The sequence below is a fragment of the Hippoglossus stenolepis genome, chromosome 1, assembly GCF_022539355.2.
Source record: "Hippoglossus stenolepis isolate QCI-W04-F060 chromosome 1, HSTE1.2, whole genome shotgun sequence".
In the NCBI taxonomy this organism is placed as follows: Eukaryota; Metazoa; Chordata; class Actinopteri; order Pleuronectiformes; family Pleuronectidae; genus Hippoglossus; species Hippoglossus stenolepis.
The window spans coordinates 23,237,207-23,259,299 of NC_061483.1; the positions used below are offsets into that span (position 1 = coordinate 23,237,207).

The 22,093-nt window shown below is 41.6% G+C and overlaps 2 protein-coding genes across 10 annotated transcripts in view; both read left to right on the forward strand.

Moving 5' to 3' along the window:
• The first annotated feature begins 427 nt into the window (after positions 1 to 427).
• Positions 428 to 7,443, forward strand: LOC118110258 (akt interacting protein). Of its 4 annotated transcripts, none has more exons than XM_035158002.2 (10): positions 428 to 589; positions 1,305 to 1,426; positions 2,981 to 3,189; positions 3,417 to 3,481; positions 3,745 to 3,845; positions 4,409 to 4,497; positions 4,854 to 4,952; positions 5,231 to 5,338; positions 5,464 to 5,524; positions 5,682 to 7,443. In XM_035158002.2, exons 2-10 carry the CDS (start codon positions 1,379 to 1,381, stop codon positions 5,787 to 5,789), a joined length of 888 nt encoding a protein of 295 aa, XP_035013893.1. In that variant the 5' UTR covers positions 428 to 589; positions 1,305 to 1,378; the 3' UTR covers positions 5,790 to 7,443. The 4 variants fall into 4 exon arrangements, with proteins under 4 accessions (XP_035013893.1, XP_035013885.1, XP_035013868.1 ...); XM_035157994.2 differs by having other exon boundaries at positions 429 to 589; positions 1,302 to 1,426; XM_035157977.2 differs by having other exon boundaries at positions 430 to 589; positions 1,302 to 1,426; positions 2,978 to 3,189.
• A 1,131-nt stretch (positions 7,444 to 8,574) lies between these two features.
• The window catches only part of chd9 (chromodomain helicase DNA binding protein 9), a 74,184-nt gene continuing 60,665 nt past the window's right edge, over positions 8,575 to 22,093 (forward strand). For 2 of the 6 annotated variants that reach the window (XM_035154674.2, XM_035154698.2), the window contains exons 1-2: positions 8,576 to 8,860; positions 14,418 to 16,101. In XM_035154674.2, the coding sequence (XP_035010565.2) occupies positions 14,509 to 16,101 (1,593 nt within the window). In that variant the 5' untranslated portion in view covers positions 8,576 to 8,860; positions 14,418 to 14,508. Of the gene's footprint in view, positions 8,861 to 14,417; positions 16,102 to 20,414; positions 20,553 to 22,093 lie in introns of those variants that run through there. The other 4 variants (XM_035154682.2, XM_035154691.2, XM_035154715.2 and 1 more) reach the window with 4 other exon arrangements.

Sequence of the window (22,093 nt, forward strand, 5' to 3'; positions counted from 1 at the left end):
AAACATAATGGTTTGTGTTAAAATGGACTATTCCACAATAATAACCATGAAAAATGATTATTTCTGACAGAAAACCTTACAGGGAAACTAAATTGCTAACTAAACACAGGTTGGCTCACTTCTTTAGTGTGTCCTTAAATGACTTCATGTAACTGAGTCGTGTCTTGTCATATAACAAGATACAACTCTGTAAATTACAATGTTATTATTTTCCCAAACAGAGATGTAAACGTTGTACTTATCTCTCACTGAAAACAGCCACGGTTCCATCAGCCACTTTTTCTCACATTGTGGTAAAGTACACTTTTCATTTTTACGTGACGGATCCGCCAGCAAATCAACTGCGAGGACGCTCATCCCGTAGACCAATGACAATCCGTACTCACACACCGAAACGCCCCCCTCGTTACGTTAGATTGAACTCCGGTTTCTGTGCCTGTCAAATTATTTGGCTAGCTAACGTTAGCTAGTTAGCCGGGATGACACTCACAGGAATGTCGAGCAGCTGAAAGGAGTTAGTTAGACAATTATATGTGGACACACGTTAACACCTCCGTTAAAGAAACAAGTAGAGAACAAAGCAAATACGGTGAGTCACACCACTCCGCTTGCTTCCGTGTAGAGGCTAAAATTAAAGGGGTAGTTAAGTTGGTAGCAACACCAGAGGTAGCTTCTTTGGCTAACGCTGTAGATGTCATGACGTGAGTCAAGGAAACAGGCGAGACAGCGCCGGGGAGTGAACATTGATATTATTCACGGAGAGAGTATATGTCATATTTACAACTGTCAGCTAAAGTCAGGTCATTTGCAAGCACCTAGCGTAAGTCAGTCCTGTTTGCTAACTTAGCATTAGCAGTAGCACCAGGCTGGGGCGAATAACACGACAACTCGGTGTCCTGTCAGAAATGCCACGACAGCAGCTGCTTATTTTACTCAAACTATAACACAGGTCTTAGCTACAATCTTCAAACATTCAACATTAGCTACGCAACAGACTTCGACTATTGAATGTCAATAACAACATAGCAGCTAACGCTAGCATACTTCATCAAACAGCTAAGTTAGCATGAAGCTGCGCTGTCCCAAACAATCCTTCATGTTATATAATTCCGCAGCGATCTTGCTTCTGGTTTTCCTCCTTGCACACTGTCAGCGCTTACATATTCTAATGAAAACCACCAGGCTGCAGTGTTATCTGGAGAACAGTAGATCTGCATCATGTGCTTGATTGTGTGGATGTTTGGAAGTTGTCACTGTGTGTGAACAGTCAGTTGTGTCATGTGTGTTATTTTCCACCATAGCAGCGGATGGCCTCGGCAGTACGTGTGGTGGGACCTACATAAAGAGAGGAACACCAATCTGAACCTCTGAATGAGTAATGAATTTAAACCCCTTCTGGAGCATGTCTGCCAATACAAGTCGCAAGGTAAAGCTACACGTGTTGAATAAAGGGTCTGCAACAACACATCTGAATAATTTGTCAGTTTGGAAAGCATATGAATGATCATATACAAAGCATTCATCAGATGATCTTGTTCAAATTCATATAAGTCTTTGCAAGCCTTTCTCTGAAATCTAGCACACATGGCAGATACCTGTGCTTTGTAGCACTGACCAAGAGACCATTTTCTAAGTCTTTACTGTTCAATGACGGCGCTTAATCTATTCATAATTTGCTCAAGACATTCTGTTCCAGCTTTTGAAAACATGACAGGGCCCATCATTATCTCTTGGCATATAATCTAGGGGAATACATCAGTCCATACATGTTTCTGTCTGTAACCATTGTGTTTCCCGATCAGAACTTGAAAATCATTTAAAATTGTTTCAAGTAACCTCACAATCATCTTAATCAGTTGGTCGGATGGGGCCTTATGATACTTTGGGTTTGCAAGGTGATATTTAATTTCCTGAAAACTCTTTATTTTAATTGTCCCCTTGAACTTTAAAACAAGTTGTAGGGGTAGGGTTGGGAAATGTATTGTGTGCTGACTTTACTGGTAGAAGGATGGATTCTTCAAAATTCTAATGGAATCATATGTAATGTTAAAAAAAAAAAAAACACAGTGGCAATGAAACTTGATCTATGCCACAGAGTTGTAACTATCACCAAAGAATCGTATCAATCTGTTAAAATTAAAGTTTATGTGCCTGTACTCGTCACTCAAGTTTGTATTCAATCATTTTCTTAGGCATCTTGCCAAACTGAAACTGTTTACAGTATAACTGCAACATTATACTCAAGTTGAGGGTGTTGATTTCAAATCAGGTATATACATATGGCTGAAAACTGTGAAAGTTGATGGTAAGAATCCCTGTAAGTATAACTTGTGTCAGTGGTTTAGTACAGTTAACTTGTAATAGATAAACTTTTTGACAACAAAAGGGAGGGGTTAGGTACATTTTAGCACACTGTTGCAACCCTTATGAGGTAGGAAGGAGGCAAACAATGTACCTTGCATGTGGGTGTGAGTTTCATTTTGTCCTGCCTAGTCAGAGGAACAGTACAGAAACATTCTCTAGTCAAGTCCGTCCTCAATAAATGTTCATACTAGGTTGGTTGGATAACGCACTATTCACGTCAGGCATTTCTGGCATACTTGCAGTCATCATCAGAAGCATTCACTGTGGCTTCCTGATACATTTCTGGCATTGTGCTCACTGTATAAAGTGACACTACAATCACTCTTATCATCCTTAGAAGCATCAGTAAGCTACAATGATTGTGTACTTCAGAGTGCATGGTCTTGTCTAGACAGTGTTTCCCGATGGCTGTAAACCAGACGGGACGTGTAACCTGAGAGTTTGGTCACATGGTCACTACCCTGGCCCATTGTGCTACTCTTGAGTTCACATAATGGCTCATAAACAGTTTCCTTCTGTAATATGGCTGCCAAGACCTCCCTACTTGTCAGACAGCTAGAGATTTATACACATGATGTGTTGAGATTCCTTTTATGTTTCTCAATGAAAACAGCAGAGACCCGACAACGAGGAACAAAGCGGGCACGGGGAGCAGAGAGCCAGCCCAGCCCGGCTGTCCTTGGGCAAAAAGCAGCTTCCACCCATTCCAAAGAATGCCACCCCAATTACCAAGCCTGCTTCATCGGGCACTCCAGCACAGTCAGCCAATGGAACACATGCCTCCTATGGCCCTTTTTATCTGGAGTACTCTCTCCTGGCTGAGTTGTAAGTATTGGTCCAATAAGAGGATACAAATTCAGTTTTTTTATTTTGTATTATTCCTTTGGCATTTGTCATGTTGTGTTCTATGTTTGTACATGGTGTTATTTGAAAAAAATGTGTTGGTATCACAGCACGCCTTCTAGTTTCATTAACCCAAGAGTAAAATGTGTTACATGCATATGTTATCTTCCCTCTTGATTTGATCTAACTTCTTCCCATGTGACCTGCAGCACACTTGTGATCAAGCAGAAACTCCCTGGAATTTATGTTCAACCATCCTACAAGTCAGCTCTAAGTAAGGACCCTCTCTTTGATGCTCCTGTAGTTGGTATTGTTTCATATTTATCATATTAATCAAATGCCCACATTTTCTAAATTGCAATATGAAACATATGTAAACGATGTCAAAATGTACCAATACACTATATTCTACAGAAAATATTATTTTTTATTATAAACTCTGCTGAAACTGGTAACATACTGCTTGAAGTTATCATGAGTCTTATTGGTGTTCTTAAAAGTAAAAGATTCTGAAATACTTTGTGTGTCTCTCTCTAGTGTGGTTTGGGGTCATATTCATCAGACATGGCTTGTACCAGGATGGAGTCTTCAAATTCACTGTGTATATTCCAGATAACTATCCAGATGGAGAGTGTCCCGTGAGTAGTGTAATTTTGACTAAATGATTTTTGGACTGTTAACACAAAACATAAACTTAAAAGACATAAATCATTTTAACGCATTATGTTCCAGGTCTGCAAAAGCAGACAGCCGGCTGCCAATATTCTAATCTGTCACACCACAGTTTCATAATGAACCAAAAAAATTACTCCTCATACATATATAAGAGATCTCTAAATTTGTATTTTTGCTCGGTTGATTCCTTGTAGAGCTCATGCTCGCTTGGTCTCTCCTCGTGTGTGTGTGTGTGTGTGTGTGTGTGTGTGTGTGTGTGTGTGTGTGTGTGTGTGTGTGTGTGTGTGTGTGTGTGTGTGTGTGTGTGTGTGTGTGTGTGTGTGTGTGTGTGTGTGTGTGTGTGTGTGTGTGTCATATTTGAAACTTTCTCAAAATCAGTGTCCTGTTGATAACCATCTAGATGTGTAATTTGAACAGTGATTATGGAAAGTAAGCTATGTGTTATAGAACAGACATAAAATATTGTCAATGAAAAAAAGTTGGGGGGAAAACTCTTGACCATTTTCTTCCTTTTGCTTCATTTCAGAAATTAGTATTTGACATCCCAGTCTTCCACCCTCTTGTTGACCCCGTGTCGGGAGAGCTTGATGTCAGAAGAGCTTTCACCAAATGGAGGTACGTTTTCTGCTTGTGCAAGTTACTTTCACTTTCTTTTTAAATGTGGTTTTTAGTAGCAAAAGAATCCCAGCTTAATTGAAAACTACACTTATAATTTTTTTCAGCCCAAGCAAGTCCTGCTTGGCTGTGCTTTCCTTTGGACTTCTTACTCAGCTGGTCCTTCAGTGCAATGTTAATTTTGGAGTAAACAGAAATAGTCTGAGAGAATGTTTTCAAAATGAAATGGAGAGAAAACATATTCAGCATAATTCAGAGTCAGAGAATATTTTAAGCTGTGAAGGTGGGCAAGGAACACACCCTATTCCCAAAAAGGTTTAATAATATTGCCAACCTCCTATGTTGTGTTCTTGTAGACGAAATCACAACCACATCTGGCAAGTCCTGATGTACGCACGTACAATTTTCTACAAGATCAATACCACGGAACCACTCAACCCAGAGGCTGCTGTGCTGTAAGTGTCTTCATGTTCCTTAACCTGTTTTTATCTGATGTAATAGTTTCAAATTATGAATAAGTAATTTACTTCCTAATGGGCTGTAATTGTTGCCAAAGAATAAGTTTGACATTTCTCATTTTTATTCTGAACACTTTTTGTTTGCTTTTTTGTTACAAGTCAGTGTCAAAAGTATATCAGTATATAACTCTGTATGTGGTTGGACAGGGTTAAAGGTTCGAAAAGCTTTGTGAAAAGAATTATTAAATAAAACATAAATATTTTTGTCCTGTCAGATATGAAAAGGATGTGCAGTTGTTCAAAAGCAAAGTGGTGGATAGTGTGAAACTATGCAACAGTCACCTTTTTGACCACCCCAAGATAGATGATCCCTACGCAATAAGGTTGGTAAACTGTCCACATTCTTTCCATACCACAAAAAACACACGTAGTTCTGTGTGTATGTGAATAGGTGCCATGAGATGCTGAAAGGTTAAGTCTCTGACAAACTCTTCTCTATTGGTTACAGTTTTTCTCCATGGAACCCAGCAGTTCATGAGGAAGCAAAAGAGCGCATGTTCACATGCAAAGTAAGGTTTATGAAAAACACATGTTTACAATCTCAAAGTGCATATGAGCAGGAGAGCGTAGCCTCCTTTAAGGGTTTGCTCTAGTGTGCAACCTCGCGCACCTCATTTGGATGAGCTGTTCCTGTTATGTAACTGCGAATTTGCCTTGTTGCCCTAGAGACGGCCTGAGGATCACCACAAGGGAATGCAGGTGTCAGGGCTGTCTTGGGTGAAGCCTGGATCGACGCAGCCATTCAGCAAAGACGACAGTCCCCCCCAGAGCTGAACCTGCACTGTCGCTTCAGTGGCCACTAGAGGGAAGCATACGCATCAAATGCCGTGCCACTGGCTTTCCTCAGCTGTCTTATGTGAACTGGATCCTCGGAACCGTTGGGAGAACTTTATATTAAATCTCCATGTTATTGCTCAGCTTTAAGCTTTGTAGGCATCTCCTCAAACAGCTTTAGAATAAGGAAACAAAGTTTGTATCATATGTAAATCGACAAAGACAAATGGATGTCTCGGCAACATCATTTAGGCTGTGATGCAATCAAAGAGCTTTTCTCATTTCGATTTTCGGATCCATGCACACGTTGGGCTTGGTGATATCATGCTGTCCCAAAAGGAGCTGAAAAGTATGAGCAAAGCAATTTGCCTTCATACAGTGAGTAATGGTGGACTATACGATCTTGTTGAAACTGGCTCAGGACTGTTTTATTATGTCAGACTTGGAATGTTTGTAGTCACAGGTGGTGAGAGAAACTTCCTGATTACCACCTCTCCCAATTAGGTTATGTTTTATATTCGTTTCTTATTGGATGATGATTTCTTTTAAATTCTACTGTCTGTCTTCTATTGTCTTACATAGTTCCTAATATATATATATATATATATATATATAAGAAGCAGAACAGGCAAATATGGTTTTAAAATGAGATACTAAATGACTAAGTTTGTATTTTATTTTGTCTGATTCAAATCATTTTGAATGTTTTATGTACCTTTGGCTCTTGGTTATTAAAGGTTTGGTGTGTAAATAATGGATGCTGTGCTAAGGTTTGACTTTAAGAGGCATGTCTGCATCAAGGCTTTGGTTTTATTAGTAAATATTTTGGTTACATTTTTTCCAAATGTTAATTGAGCACCCTTTCAGATCTCTACTTCAAAAGTCAATATGGTTACTGCAGGAAACCAACACACTAGGTGTAAAGGATTCATATATATTTTGATAATATGTTGTTATTAGCAGCACAGCTGAAGATAAATCCTTCAAGGATACACCCCTTTGCCAGACCAAAGTCACTTTGTGTCATGTCTCCTCCTGTAGTGGCTTCAGCCACTTTCAATATTGTTACACTTAGGATATTGGGGAGGCATTTTAAGATTCTTGGGGAACCCCCTCTTATGAAATACTCTATTAGAATAGCAGACATGGAATGCTGAAACCTGTTGGATTTATTTTTAGCTGCTGTGAAAGGAACATATGTAACAGAATCTCAGTGTGCTTCACACATGGCCACTCGGGCTGTAGGAATCTTCAGACGAGTTCTAATGTGGTCTGTATGGGACGGTTCCTCCACCGGTTTGTGAAAGATATTGCTGCATAGATGACATTAGATTGAAATGCTTTTTTCTGAAGTCAATAAAAATGATCAAAAAAAGTAAATTTGTCTTTGCCATAAAGGGGTTTTAGTTATTTAAAACACTAGCAAAACCTGAAGAAAATCACAGATTATAGAAAGCCATTTCAGAAATAGAATGAATTTAGTTTTTAAACCTTGTTTTTGAAAACCTGTTTCATGATTGCTCTGTCACCAAAAGTCCCAAGTCAACTGTTGCATACTTAAAGAGTCTGGGCAATTTAGTTAAATACGTATTGATTACTGTTACGTAATCTAATAAGTAGATGTAGGTTATAATAAAATATCATTATGGAAAAATCAGTTTGAAGTGTCTAGTTATGTTCACCTGGATTCCATATTATCCTACACAGATGTCCAAAGGATACAACATCTCAAGCACTGGTTTATTTTTCTATTAAAGCAGTTTCAATTGAAAGTGAAGGATGAATCTAGGAACAGACACTGATTAAGATTGTGTTTATTGGTTGAGGACACCACAACCAATAATCACAATCTTAAAACCTACCTCTTAAGTTTAGCGTTCTCTTCATCAATTCTATTTTAACTTACCTGCTTTATTTGATTTAGATGTTCATTTCATTACTGTATTGTTTATTCTATTGTTGTATTTAGACTTGTTAAGCGCCTTGTATTAAAACTTTGTACGAAAGGCAATATATAATTAAAGTGTGATATAAGCTGAGAGAAGAGCCACTTTATTGATCCCACGCCAGGAAAGTGCACTTGTTACAGCAGCAGATAGTCAAAATGACAGCCAGTAAATTAGAATAGAGGCAGAATAAAACAGGCAATGAAATACCAAATAAGAAAATAAAGTTAAACAAAAAAGGAGTACATGTACAGAATATACACATCAAAATGTATACAAAATATATACACAATATACAAATTGACATCAGTACACATGCAATATAAACGCTATGAAATGTAAAGATATAAATAGAATAATATATACGGTGTAAACACAATATATATATACTGTATACAATGTAAACATAATACATACAGTGTAAAAAGATCATATAGAGTGTAAACAGAATATATAGTGTAAACAGAATGTATAGTGTAAACAGAATGTATACAGTGAAACAGAACACATACAGTGAAACAGAATGTATACAGTGAAACAGAATGTATACAGTGAAACAGAACCCATACAGTGAAACTGAATATATACAGTGAAACAGGATTCTACAAGCCATTGAATTGCACATAGGAATGAGCGCCATATCGCTGTCAACCACCAGAGGTCGCTGTGTACCCGCGGAGGAGAGCGGCCCTCGCGCGCTCGTCCTGTTTGCGCTGAGCAGCGAGTCCGCTCCATGTGCGAAAGTAAAACCTCTCCTGATTGGCTGTGGCCCGGACGCGGCCATCTTATGCTCGCCTGTCAACACGGGCACTTTACAAACGAGCACACGACTCGAGCCGCCGCTCTCCGGCGCTGACCCGGGGCGGCACCGCACCGGCAGCAGCAGCAGCTCCACCGCCGCGCTCCCCGGGAGTTCATCTCACACCCACAGGCGCCATTGTTGCAAACGGCCTCCGGTCCAATCACAGGGGAGCTCACTAATATGCAAATGCGCTGTTATCGCGGTCACGTCAGCAGCAGCCGCTGCGCAGCGGTCACCAGCGGGAGAACAAGTCACAACACACGCACAACTTCACCGGTAACACCGCGTCTGCGCCCGGAGCTTCGCTTTCTGCTTCGATTCAGGTGAGAAATTACACTTCGGCTGATAGAGAACTGAAGAGCGGAGAGTTTCATTCAGGCGGAGAGCTGTCACATTTCTGACAGTCCGGAGTGGGGCTCAGCTGTGTGATGACACCGTCCTGCTCCGTGTGAGTGAGTGAGTGAGTGAGTGTGTGTGTGTGAGTGTGCGTGAGAGAGAGTGTGTTATCTTCCCGGTAGAAACCACGTAACCTCACTAACTTGTCCGCGTTGAAATGTAGCGCTGGCGGCGGAGGGTGCTTCCTCACTTTCTCGCAGTTTCGCCGGTGAAAGAGAAGACGCGCTCGGCTCTGAAAGTAGTCCTCCTCGGTCATGGTGGTCCTGAACTGACAGCGACCAGCCAGTCCGCTCGGCACGGCCCGGCACGGCACGGTAGGAACTTTAATGTGGACGCGTGGACCTGTTCGCCAACACTTCAGCAGCTTCAGCGAGGACTGAAAACAAAAAGTCGGCCGACCAACTAGTCCATAATCACCACGGACACCATCGCGGTCGACCTCTCCATCCATCTCCGGCCTCCTCCTCTTCGCTGAGGAAGCGTCACGACCCCTCTGAATCCTGTGGCTTCTGAAGTGGTGGGTGTTTGATTTACAGGAGCACGTGTGACTCATCTCGAGGGCTCATATCTGTCTTTAATTTAACACCCAATGTCCCGCGTGCACTTAATTCTGCTTCCACTTGTCGAGCAGTTTGTGCTTGAAGGGGCTCAACACATCGCTGGATCGCCAGGCGCCGGGCGAGCCGGGGTTGAAGCCACGGAGGGATGCTGACTTCAGTGGGGAGCACTGGGAGAAATGAATCTGGAAACACGACGGACATCTTGCTGAGTTTAGGGCACTAATAACGCTTTGTTTCAAAGCAACTTCACTTTTCATCCCTTTGCATCTTCCTCACCATGTATGAACCCCTCTTCTTCACCCGGGTTGGTTTGATGCTGTTGACTGACGTGCTGCCTCTTGTTAGGTCCTATATGACACCAGGTCCAGGTTTCAATGGCTACCTCGGGACAGTTGTGTACACAGCTCCTGTTGATGTTATAGTCCCTGAGCTGCACGTGTTTGGATGATGCTTCACCGGATCCACAATAATGAAGGAAACAGCTGGGAGCCCACAGAGGCTGCGAGGACATGGTGTGTTCCTTTGGACGACCTGGGGGTGGTTATAGGTTAGCAGGGACTCGGCTTTGGCTAGCAGGCTCTGTAATAGGCTGCAGTGAATCAGGGCACATGGCAGATATGGTGATATGATCATGTATTATTGATCAAACAGAGTTGATCAGGTTTAATTTGTTATACCTTCAATTTACTATTGTCATTCCAACTGGAGTGGACTTTCAGCGTTCAACATCCGGGCTTCAGACTTAATTTTGAATGTGACCAACAAGACGCAAGCTGCAAAACAGTTGTTGGAAACCATTACATCTGCCAAGGAGGTAATGTTTTCATCAGCGTTTGTTTGTAACGCAAAACCTACAGAATTTCTATGAAACTTGGTGGAAGGATGTGGTTCGGGTTTGGAAAGAACTCATTAAATCTTGGCGCTGATCCAGATCAGGGGTGGATCCAGGATTTTTTTCCCACCACTTTTTATTTTTGTCATTGATTTTCCAGAGTATAATTCATGGATCTTGGTAAAAAAAAATAGACAGTTTTGTGGACACATTTTGGGTGTGTGAAATTTGGTTGTGATCCAAATACAAATCCAGATGTAGTGTATTTAAATATGGTTTCATAAGGCGACTGTTGGACCTTGGCGGACGTATGCGCTCTGCTGAGTGCCATCCTAGTTTCAAATAAGACAAATTAAATGAATGAGTTGAATACATTGTGTTCATTAGATGAAAATGATTCAAGCATCAAATATGTTGTCAATGTTTGGCACAAATCCCAAAAATGATTAGCCCAAATAATAAGTGCACATCAGTATAATTATCCTGAGAACACAGGGAGAACAGTGTATTACACAACCACATTAACACATTTTGAGATGGTGTAATTATCTCTTGAGTGTGACTTGGAAAGTTGTAATTTTCTTTTGTTCTTAAATTGTTCAGATGTGGCCATTACGCACACATTCTTTTGAGACACTTGATTTCACATGCCTCCCATTTCACTTGTTGATAGTAGGTTAGATAAATTGTCATTATGTTGCCTTAACAGATGAGTGGGACAGTCACACGTTTCCTTAATAAACAGGACAATTAACAAAGCACTGGAGTGGACTTGAAGCTGAAAGCACACATACTGAAAGCAAAGAAAATACTAATGTAAGGAAAAAGTTTATTCTCAGCAGCTTAGCCTATGTTCTAAACACGTGCTCATTGACCTATTTGTGTTATAACAACAAACTGAAATGTATGAGACAAAAAATATAGACTGAATGAAACTACTCTCAAGCTGTGAATTAGCTGCAGTACAACTGGTGTGAAAGTAGAAGAGCCTGACCAATATGAATTTCCTGGGGGTGATACTGATATTGTTGAGTAAAAAATTCTGATACCTCTATATTGGCTGATTCAAAAAAAATTGCAATGATTGCTTAGGTCTCGTTATCAAACCCATATGACAAAGAAATGTTGTTTAGGCTTGATATTTTACAGTTTAACTATAAACTTACTTTAGTAACTATAAATAAAAAACAAAACAACAAAATATATTGAACTATAGAATAAAGTATATAAACATCTTTTATGTAAAAAGTAAACACAAATGCACACATTTTCTCAATTTTTTTTTCTTTAAAATAAAAGTTCTCATATCGGCTAACTTAAACGCAGATATTGATATATCTGTAAAAGGCTCATATTGACCGATGTGTATTTGCCAACCGATAAAGCGGTCCGGCTCTAGAAAGTAGGACAGCTCGCTTACCGTTAGGTTCAGGCTTCTCACTGTGGAGTTGCAATGTTCTCCCTTTAGCTTTGTGGTGCAGGTGCTTTGGTTTCCTCTGACAGTCCCAATACATGTTAGGTTAACTGCCAAGTAGACTTGCCTGTAGTCGAGAGCGTGAATGGTTGTCTGTTATGTCAGACATGTGATTGATTGGCAACCTGTCCAGGGGGTGTTCCACCGCTCCTCAGTACATGTGAGCTGGGATAAATTTCAGCCCCCCACCACCTCACCAAGATAGTAGGTTTTACAGGTTTCACAGTGAAGCATGGTAAAGTTCCCAACCGTTGATAACACTCTTTCAAATTTTATAAGAAAACTTTGTTAGAATGCCATGCTTTGGAAAAAATGACTATTAATACTGTCCAGCAGTATTGAAGTTAATAAAGTCTCTTAGAAGAAGGCATGATGGGGCGGCATTAATTGTGTGTTTGTGTTGCAACTGTTAAAATGATCAATGATTTTTTCAGCCTTCCAAGAAGACTAAAACCTTTTAAGTGCCAATGTCGTTTCGGCTGGTCACGCACCTCTTTACTTTTGTAAGTTGGCTAGTCCATACATATCATTAATGTCATCATTGAAGGAGCTTAGAGATTCTCAGATAGCTCCTGGAGGGTGATTACAGAGACTGTTGCTAAAGAGGAGGTATTCTGCAGGAAACTATGGCAAAAACTGTTGGAGGATACAAGCTGGTGTCGAAACTGTTATGTTTAAGTACAGTCATCTTTGAACTTTTTCAGTGGTGTTGGTTATATTTTGGCGTTATGGGAGGGCTCAAGGAAACTTGATTTAAGATGTTCATGGTCTGCAGAACATGCAGAAAATAAATCCCTGCTAAAGAAGACAACACCTAAAATTCACGGGGGGGGGGGAATTAAAAGGCATAAAAAATGTTTTAATAAAGATTAGAACAATACAGACAATAACACCAACATCACTGTTTATGTCCAGTTGCTGGTCGACCTTTCGCACCTTCAATCTTTTACTTTAAGAGAAACATAACACTTTTGTGTTATCCTGTTAAATATATACACTGTCTATTAACATTACAGATGGGCTGGACTGATAACGTTTGCTGCCCAGCTCCCACATTAACGTTAGTTGTTTTATTATTAACCATAGCCGCTATCCACTAGCTTAATGATAACTTAACAGACGGCTAATGTGGCTATCAGCTAATTGCTAATAGTTAAATTGCTAACGTTAAAGTGTGCCGCTGGCCAGGTTAACATTTATGATAACTGTTAAATACTTCAATGTTGTTGAAACGGGAGCTTTACAGACCTCTCAAAATTCACCAGGGTTATTGTCCTACCCAACTTCGTCGCCACCACTTTGTCGGATTGATTGCTTATCAACATCCTTAGTCTGTCCCTGGTTGTTTGCCTCGTATGCAAAATGCGTCCAAACGGCACTTTAGCTATTTAAATTTTTCGAATAAAACTGGTTGCGAAGACCCTTCAGCAGCAGCACTTGCCATGTTAAGTTAGTTTTATGTTGGCGACACCAGCTCAGTGTTGTGTGTTCATGTATTCAACTGCTAGTGAGGGGAGGGGCTGTGTGCCTGCCTGTCTGCAAGTTTTGTGTGGTCTGGAGGAGGCGAAGACTGCACTGTTGGTATCGATACTGTTGCAAATGAGTATCTAATCCGATACAAATTTTTAGTATTGCATAGTATGAGTATCGGGTTTTTTGACAACCCTAGTCATAGTTTCAGGTTTATTTGGCCTATAATTTGAAATGACACAAGGTAATGTAGGCTGCCATAGTTTTAGAGTGAATCACTACGAGCAACACGTATTGTATTTTGGAGAATGGTACGTGAAGGAAAAAAAACACTTAACTGTATGTTACCAATAGGTAAATTGAAATGTATATTAACCAATAAAAACAATTAAAATCATCCATCGATAGTCTATAGTTAGACTAAGAAACTGAAACAAATTCTCTGCTTATTTTTGCTTCTGTGTCTGTGTGCATAGCAAGTCAGCATATAATGACTGACCTGGGTAAGCTTCTGTCACCCACCGCCGGTCAGTGGTTGCAGAACACACACACACACACCCACACACACATAGACACGTACACAAACACACTGGAACACACACTTAAAGGGCCTCATCTGCCTCTGTCCCTAGCTGTTGAAATTCTATCAGCTGTCTGCACTTCTCACAAATTCTGCAGCAGCAGTGTAGGCCACTTCATTGGTTGTGGGGGTGGAGGGGTTGAGGTACATTTGTGTGAATGTGTGTGTTAAAGGGGAGGGGTACAGGAAGAGGCACCTGCTTGTGGCTGGCGGTTGCTTTGCACCAGCTGCTTTGCTACACACATGAAAGACAGTGCTGACAGATAATTGACAGCACCAAATTTCCTTCTGACCTAGTCATTACCTGCCTTTTGTGAGCTTTGTTAACATCCGATGGGAATTCATGCCATTCTACTGACCTACTGAGTATGTATCACTGATTAAAAGGATGATTAAAATAGATGGTGGGAAAAAGTATTTGAGAAATTGTCATCACAGACTGTAACTCCTGTGTTTACTAGATTATTTTGTTTACAAACCTAATGTGATCCTTTTCTAGACTATACATGATGTAGTGTTCATCTTCTGATGTTAATTTTTTTATTTTGATATTTTTGTTTTTGGACAGGGACACAATATAATGAACATGCTGTAGAAAGTGAGGCTCATTGGGACCAGCTTGGATCCAGTGGAGTTCCAAAGGTTCCAGTCACCCTATCATGGAATTCTTTGACGATCCCGGCCTCTTTGTTGGAGGTTTGGAAGGGCTGGACGAGGATGAGTTTCCCTCAGCACCCTCACTTGTGGATGAGCTGAACCTCAGTGCTGATTTTGAGCCCCTCCACCAAGTAGAGCCTCTGGGCCCAGGAAAGCCGCCAGACATAATGCCCCCAATTTCTACCCAAGTGATGCCCGCTTATGTTCAACCGATGGATCCCTATATTGGCATTAAGGGACAGAATATTACAGGGCAAACATTTTCTGGTCATAGAGGCACAGGTGCTGGAGGTGGCAGCATAATGCCAGCGCAACATGGCCAGTACCACAATGCCGCCATGAGCCAAGTGCCTCAGTCCAATGGGCTCTTTTGTAACAGTAGCAGTCCAATGTGGGGCAACCAAGACCAGAATGGGAATATGTTCCACCCTGTATCTCAACAACAGCAACATCCGCAACAACAGCGTTGTCATCAGCAGCAGCAACTGCACAACCAGCAACTTAATGTCAGACAACATATACGAGAGCAACAACACCAACCCTGCCATGATCCACAACAGGAGCAGCAGCACAGAATGAGGCAGCAGCTGCAACAACAGCAAAGTCATCAGCAACAGCTGTTAAACCAGTGCCAGTCCCAACAAATTAACACACAGACTATGTCCCTGCAGCAACAGCAGCATCACAATTTCTCATTTCACCAGGGAAGTGAGCAAGTTCACCATAGTCAGCAGCGGGCTCAGCACCAACTATCTGTAGGAGGACAGAGATTCCAATCAAGGGCTCTGCCAAACAAGTCTTATTTGGATAGTCAGAATGCTTCTCTGAGTGGGACTTGCTTACAGCAACATCAGCAGCAACATGGTTCCTACCGTTTGACCTCAGGAGGCCGAGCCTTCTCTGGATCAGGACTGGAAGACCCAAACCGGCCCTTCCCCATGCATTCATCATCTATGGTTCTCTCCCTGCCCACATGCTCAGTCAGTTCTGCCCCTGCTTACCAACTGGCTCAGTACCCTGCTTACCCTGGAGAGCCTGAAGTACCCAGTCTCAATCAGCAGTCTTTGTCCACAGCCTCAGTGTCAGGTCCCACACTCACCACCAATGTATCTCTCACTTCCACAGTGTCTGAGCTCTCAGGGACAGTATGTCAGTTTCCATCCACAGGAGTTTTGAATCAGCAGCACACTAAGACCCCAGGTAGCCAAGAAGATGAATGTCCTTTCCGGGCCCTACATTGTTCTGGCGAAACCCAAGGAAGCAGTGGGTCATCTGAGATGTTTGGTGAATCCATGAGTTGCTACCCAACCATGGCCATCCAGCTGCCCTCTGAACAGCCTCAGAGCTGCGGGGCCATCAACACTAATGGATACCAGGCTTTGGGAGATGGTCTCCTCACATCAGAGGCTCAGGATGGAGACTTGGAGGGACTGGAGCCTCCTGACCTCTTGCCTGACCTACTGCCCCAGCTGGAGGTTGCTCTCAGCCAGCAGGATGAATCCAACTGTTCCTGGGCCAGTTCCAGTTTCAGTTCCAGTTTGGAGAGGGGACATGAGCACAGGAAACCACCACCTGTTGAGTACAAGGAAGAGAAGGTAATAAAAAGTCTATATATATTTTTTGATCCTTCAAAACTACAATGCATTGCCAATACATGGCTGGATATTTTAGCAGAGAACCCCCTAAAGTACCATTCTCTCTGCTCTAATTTATATGAACACAGTCAATGCACGCTGTCCTTAACCTTTTCTAGTTCTCTGGTCAGATTATAGAGAAGTGAGGGGAGAGAAGGTTAATAATTTGACATTCATTGACGAAATTTGATGTAATAAGGGCTTCATGTTTGCTTTACTAAGGTGAACATGTCCTTGCTGACATAAAGAAATTTATATGTTTTTCCCAGTATACTGTACCTGAGAATCCAGTCACTCATGTAATGTTTAACCAACTATCCCAGATAGAACATGTGCCTGTCTAGTAGGAAACCTGCAATCAGTGGTGGAGTGGGGGGAGGTGGAGAGGCAGTACCATGGGCCATCTGAAAGCCCTCTGAAAATGATAATGGTCTGTCCAGCCTGTCCTGCTCAGCTCGCCGACAGCAGGTCAGGCCTGATTAGGCTAAGAGTGGCAGGAGTGTCTTCAGGACTTAGCTGTAAGCATACTTAGGGCTATATCAAGATGTGGGTCAGGGCAAGCCAGAGGCACTTGCACACTGCCTCGCTGGAGTGTGGGGGAGGTTGCACGCTGTTGTGGTAGCTGACACAGTCTCTGTGTGTATGCGTGCACGTGTGAGAGAGCAGGAAAATAGCATGGTGAAGGAGAGTGGTTAGCACTTGAGGGAGGGGGGAGGGGGTCTGGGGGATGGAGAGAGCAGTAGTTCATGGAAAAAAGGAGCGCTTAGGCAAGAAAGGGAGGGAAAGAGACAGCGAGGAAGAGCAGTGAGAGGGAGAAAAGAAGGGGGAGGTTGAGCGAATGCATTAGCTGGCTGTAACAGGCTTCAGGCAGTTCCTGGACCTCAGTTGGCTGGTAACTTAGCAGCATCCACACAGCCTCCTGGCCCACTAGTGACGCATGGCCAGCAGCGAAAGCGGCAGACGTTTTATCATGGTGTGCACATTTAAAATAAAAAGGACATGAATTTCAGCACATCCATGGGTTCCTTTTGATCCGATTCAAGCAATGTTAATGCAAGATTAACACGTTTAACTACAATTGAACATGTTGTCTTGAAGGCAGTGGAAACAGATTATCTCTAATTTAAAATAGACAAATGCACACTTATTTATATCAGAAGAACACGTGTGTTTTGTATGCTCCACTACAGAAAAAAATTATATCTCAACATACTCACAACAAAATTGAAGTGTTGTTTGACATTATTTTACCAATATCACCTTTTCTGTATCAGCACCTACCCAAGAGTGGCAAACAGGAGAGACACTCATAATAACCGTGTGAGTCACTAATTTAGATCTCTCTAAACTGTGCTCTCTGAGTGGCAACAGACCCATTATGTCCCTCTACTTCTGAACACAAACCTATGTCTAAGAGCCAAAACACAACCTGTGTGTTGAGCACTGCTCCAACTATCACCTAACCGGCTGTAGGCGACAACAAAACTGGCGGCCTGCCTAAACCAGAGTTCATCCACACAGCCTATTTGCCCATCTGTAAAGGTCCTTGATTGAATTGGGCTGTGAACCACAGCCATACGAACGAGCCTCTCCCTGTCTGTGTCAACATCCAGCCCCGTGTTGATGCTTACAGGCTGACTGTGCTATTCATGTGCACTGATGTGTGAAGAGCCTGCTGATAGTGTGTTTGCTGAACAGGCAAGGCATCAGGAGATAGCTGCCCACTCTTCACTCCCCCGCAGTGAATGTGGCTAATTAGGATTGCCAATGGTTGTAATGGTCAGCTGCTGCTGTGATGAGCACCCAGGGTTCAAGATAGAATAGTTGTCCCAGGTTACTGTGTTCAGAGCTTAAATTGAGTAAAAATAATGCGCTGGGCTCCGTTGCAATGGATCTAAATTTAAATCAACAGATGTGGGTAGAACTCTGGGCTGTCCGGTGAATCATTTCAACAATATGTATGAGATGTAAGTGGCTTTATGTGAGGCAGTAGTTCAATCTAGTGAGACCCTTCTAAGCTGCATGCCACTATGTATTGCTTACATGTACTGAAGTGAGTCAGCAGCCACTCGTTATACTGTGACTAGTCAGGAAGTGAAGAATGAGATGTCTGAGCATGTTTAAGTGAAGGGATTGTGAGATATGGATAACTGATTTTTCCTCGTTGTGATTTTATTTGTATAGTTTCTAAGTAATTTCTAAATTGGATCTCCCAAAAAATGTACTATATCATTATATAGTATTACATAAATATTGTCCATGACGTAACATTATGTTTCGGGAGATGCTGGTAAAAGTTGGACAACATGTTGGTATTAAAAAGTGTTGAGGCTGATTTTGTTGTTTGTTTGACATTTCAAGTTTAGTTTCAATGGAAGTGAAGTGGTACTTTTTGCCTTCTTGATCTTAACATGTCTGTATTTGGATTTCATAGACCTATATATGGGTGCAAATTAAACTATGGCCCAAAGGCAAAAACGAAACTGGTTGTGGAGATTTATGGAGCAACGACAGCTCATTCAATATACCCCTTCTCTCTGTACTGAAACTGAAAGAGGATGTTTGCCACACAGATTTCAGTCCCACCCTTTTAGTACCTAAGAAACCATCATCCATTCAACACTGACATGGTTCATCACCTTTCAGAGCATACACCATACCGAGTTACTGGGAGAAATTAAGAAATAAGAAACCATGTTTAAATTAATTGCAAAGGGTGGTTACTCTAAAATCTATGTAGCTGCTGTTCAATGTCTTTAATCGTAATTGGCCTATCTTAAGTGTATTTTGTATGATTTTGCAAATTCATACATGTAAAGGGAGTAATTGAGCCACTTAAAGGGAAAATAATCCCTATCCCAACCTCTTTCTTGCAATATTATGAGAATAAAGTTGCAAATAAATGAAAATGTTATTGTAATATTACGTGGATTAACTTAAGGCTATGTTATATTAGAGGTGGTTTATCAGAAGATTAGCCTCTCATCTGTGGTAAAATAAGGACTGTGGAGCATCATGTTAAGTTATACTTTAGTATAGCTTTCACAAATAACGAAAAGCTTCATCTGTTGGCTCATATTTATCATAGGTATCAGGACTTTGAAATTATTGTGCAAATCTATTCTGGAGAAAGAAACACATGGACTTGGAGGAAATTGCCTGTTTTGTCGAGAAGTAAATGTTTGATAGTGGTCAACTGTGAGGCTTTTGTTGGTTGATAGATCTGTGTGATAGTCATTGGAGTTTTGGAGTTTTTTGATGAAACAATGAGATTGGTAATCAAGATTTTGGATCTAGAAGGAGTGGAACAGGTTCACCATGCTACTTGAAATATTCTAAGTTTTTCATTGTTAAATTACTTTCTATTCTCATTTCTCATAAATAAAATAAATATTCTCATTAAATTGTGATGAAGTTGCAGGTGGCCTTTCTTTCCTATGTGATATCATATCAGCCTAAGTGTATTTTGATATATACTGGAAGATCCTTATTTTCACTTTTAAACTTAATGCTGGGCTTTGCAGTTTTTTGTCCTATTGCTACACAGCCTGCTGAACAGGCTGGAAACAGAGATTGAAGTGGAGACTGATGGATCCTGATGGCCTGGGCTGCTCCAGCCACTTCAGGCCCTCAGGCAGTGACATTGACCAGGTGCCTCCTCCCCGGCTACCTGTGTGGCTGATTTGTTATCTGTGTGGGTATCTAGGTATCAACCCTCTCTGCCCTGCCATGGCTCCAGAGCTTGTGTCGCCAGTAAGCAACTCAGGTTATGTGTTCCCTTGCAAGCATTGTGTGTGTGTGTGTGTGTGTGTGTGTGTGCGCGTGCGCGTGTGTCTAAAAGATATGGTGGCTTTGTTGCTTCCTGACCTCTGCTGAGGTTTATATAACTCCAAGCCAACCAGCTGACCAGACTGGGCAGGCAATGCCATAATCAGCCCTGAAACATGACACCATGCATCACCCCAGCCCTCACCCTACCACCCACATGCAATGCACATGTAGCACACTCGCGCACAAACCCCTGTGAAACCTGCTGCTTCTGTAGTCACATGGTGATAGGCTGTCTTACTCGTACACTTTCTCTGATTACCCTCCCACCCCTCACCCACCACCCCACTCCTCTCTCCTTACCCACCCCTTCGTGCTCACTCTCTGTCAAGTGTTCTGTGTGCATGCATCCGGCCTCACCGGCTTGTCTGTTTTGGAGGCCTGCCAGATAAGGGCGGGGGCGGAGGATAACTAAGGGTCAGAGGTAAACAGGAAGTCAGGCGGTCTTTGCTGTGGGCTGAATGGGAGGGTTCAGTAAAAGGAGGCGGGGGAGGACCTAGGAGAGGAGAGGGAGGAGGGAGTTGTACTCGGATTGACTGTGTCAGGAGCATGTGGGAACGCTGCCAGCCCAAACTGCACAGTAGGTCTGAATTTAAAGTGTGTTCTTTTATTCTGCTTTTCTCTGCTTCCTTCTCTCTTCTGCCTAATCCCATAGGGATTAAATGACTTTGAATATTTTTTTTAGGGGTGATGGTTGTGTGTGTTTTTCTCAGTGGTCAAATATGAAGAGTTTTCGTAGCGTGTGTGTGTTGTGACAGGAATGTGAGGCTTCTTGGTTGAGAAGTGAGGCAGCTTCCTTGAACTCATGTTAACCTTTGACTGGTGGAGAATGGAAAGCTGGGAGGTTAGACTGCTGCAGTGTCTCTGGGCATGGAAAGACATGATTTTGAGGAAGACCCCAAACAATTTGAATTGACCTCAGTGACAAAGACGAAATTTGAAAAGGTGTGAAGGGGTAATGACCTCTTTGCCCTTGTGTTTACAACTGACACATGGGCTGTTGTCTCGTGGCAGGAGGAAGAGAGTGTGAAAATGTTGGAATGAAACATCTTAAGATCAAATAAAGCTTGAATAAAACAGGCTAGATTAAGGTTAGTTGAAGTTATTAGGACTCCATTGAGTCTGTCCTTCTGTTCCAGTCGATACATGGTTGTCTGTACCACAGTTTGACTTTGACAAAACGTAGTGTCGGTCACGCTCTCCACAGAGACGACGGTTGGCTAACTGGTTACTGATTGCAAGTTCAGCAAACAGGTTTGTGTCATTAGGAAGTCATTAGCTTGTTGCCATGGACTCCAGTGTTGCAAGGCAATACTGTGTTTATTGAGGTGTCGTGTGTATTTAACTTTAAACAAACATGGATGATGTTATGAATAATGTAAAATAATTGGTACAGTGTTTTTCACAGAATTTAATTATAGCTTTGGCAGTTGCTACTATTTTTTTTTTTTTTCATGCAAAGATGAGATAAGATTTCATCTTAAAACAAAAAGTTAGACAAGCAACTACAGTGCCTTGTACAGTATGTTTTGGGTCAGATGGTGTAATTCGGCCACATGAAGGGGAAAAAAATTGGAGATTTCTAAAATAAAGTTGCAATATTATGAAAATATAGTTCTAATATTAAGAACATAAAGTCCTAATATTACCAGAATAAAGTCAAAATATCATCATAATAAAGTTGTAATCTTACAGGGGTTATATCAGAAGATCAGTCTGTTGCTGTGTTAAAATGAGGAACGTCTTGTTAATTTTCTCAAGAAACAATGAGATTGACTTCAACATTTAGGTTCCAGAACTCTGGCGAGCACAGGTTCTCCATGCTGTTTGTTTCCTGCATTGTTTATTCTTTTTCTTGAAATACTATTTATTTTTTCCTCATTAAATTACGACTTTACTCTTGTTTTATATTATAACCCTATTCTCGACATCACATAAGGCTGTTTTCTTCAATTCGCCCCCAACACACAGCCTTTCATCCTTTTATTTTCATCCACTGACGTTTTTTTTTTTCTGGTCATGTTTCTACGTACTCTTGAACATTAACTTTACTTCATTTTTAATTAAGATGCTGCTTTGTCATCACTTGCTACTCTGTCTTCTCTGTTTCACAGCTCAGCAGTCA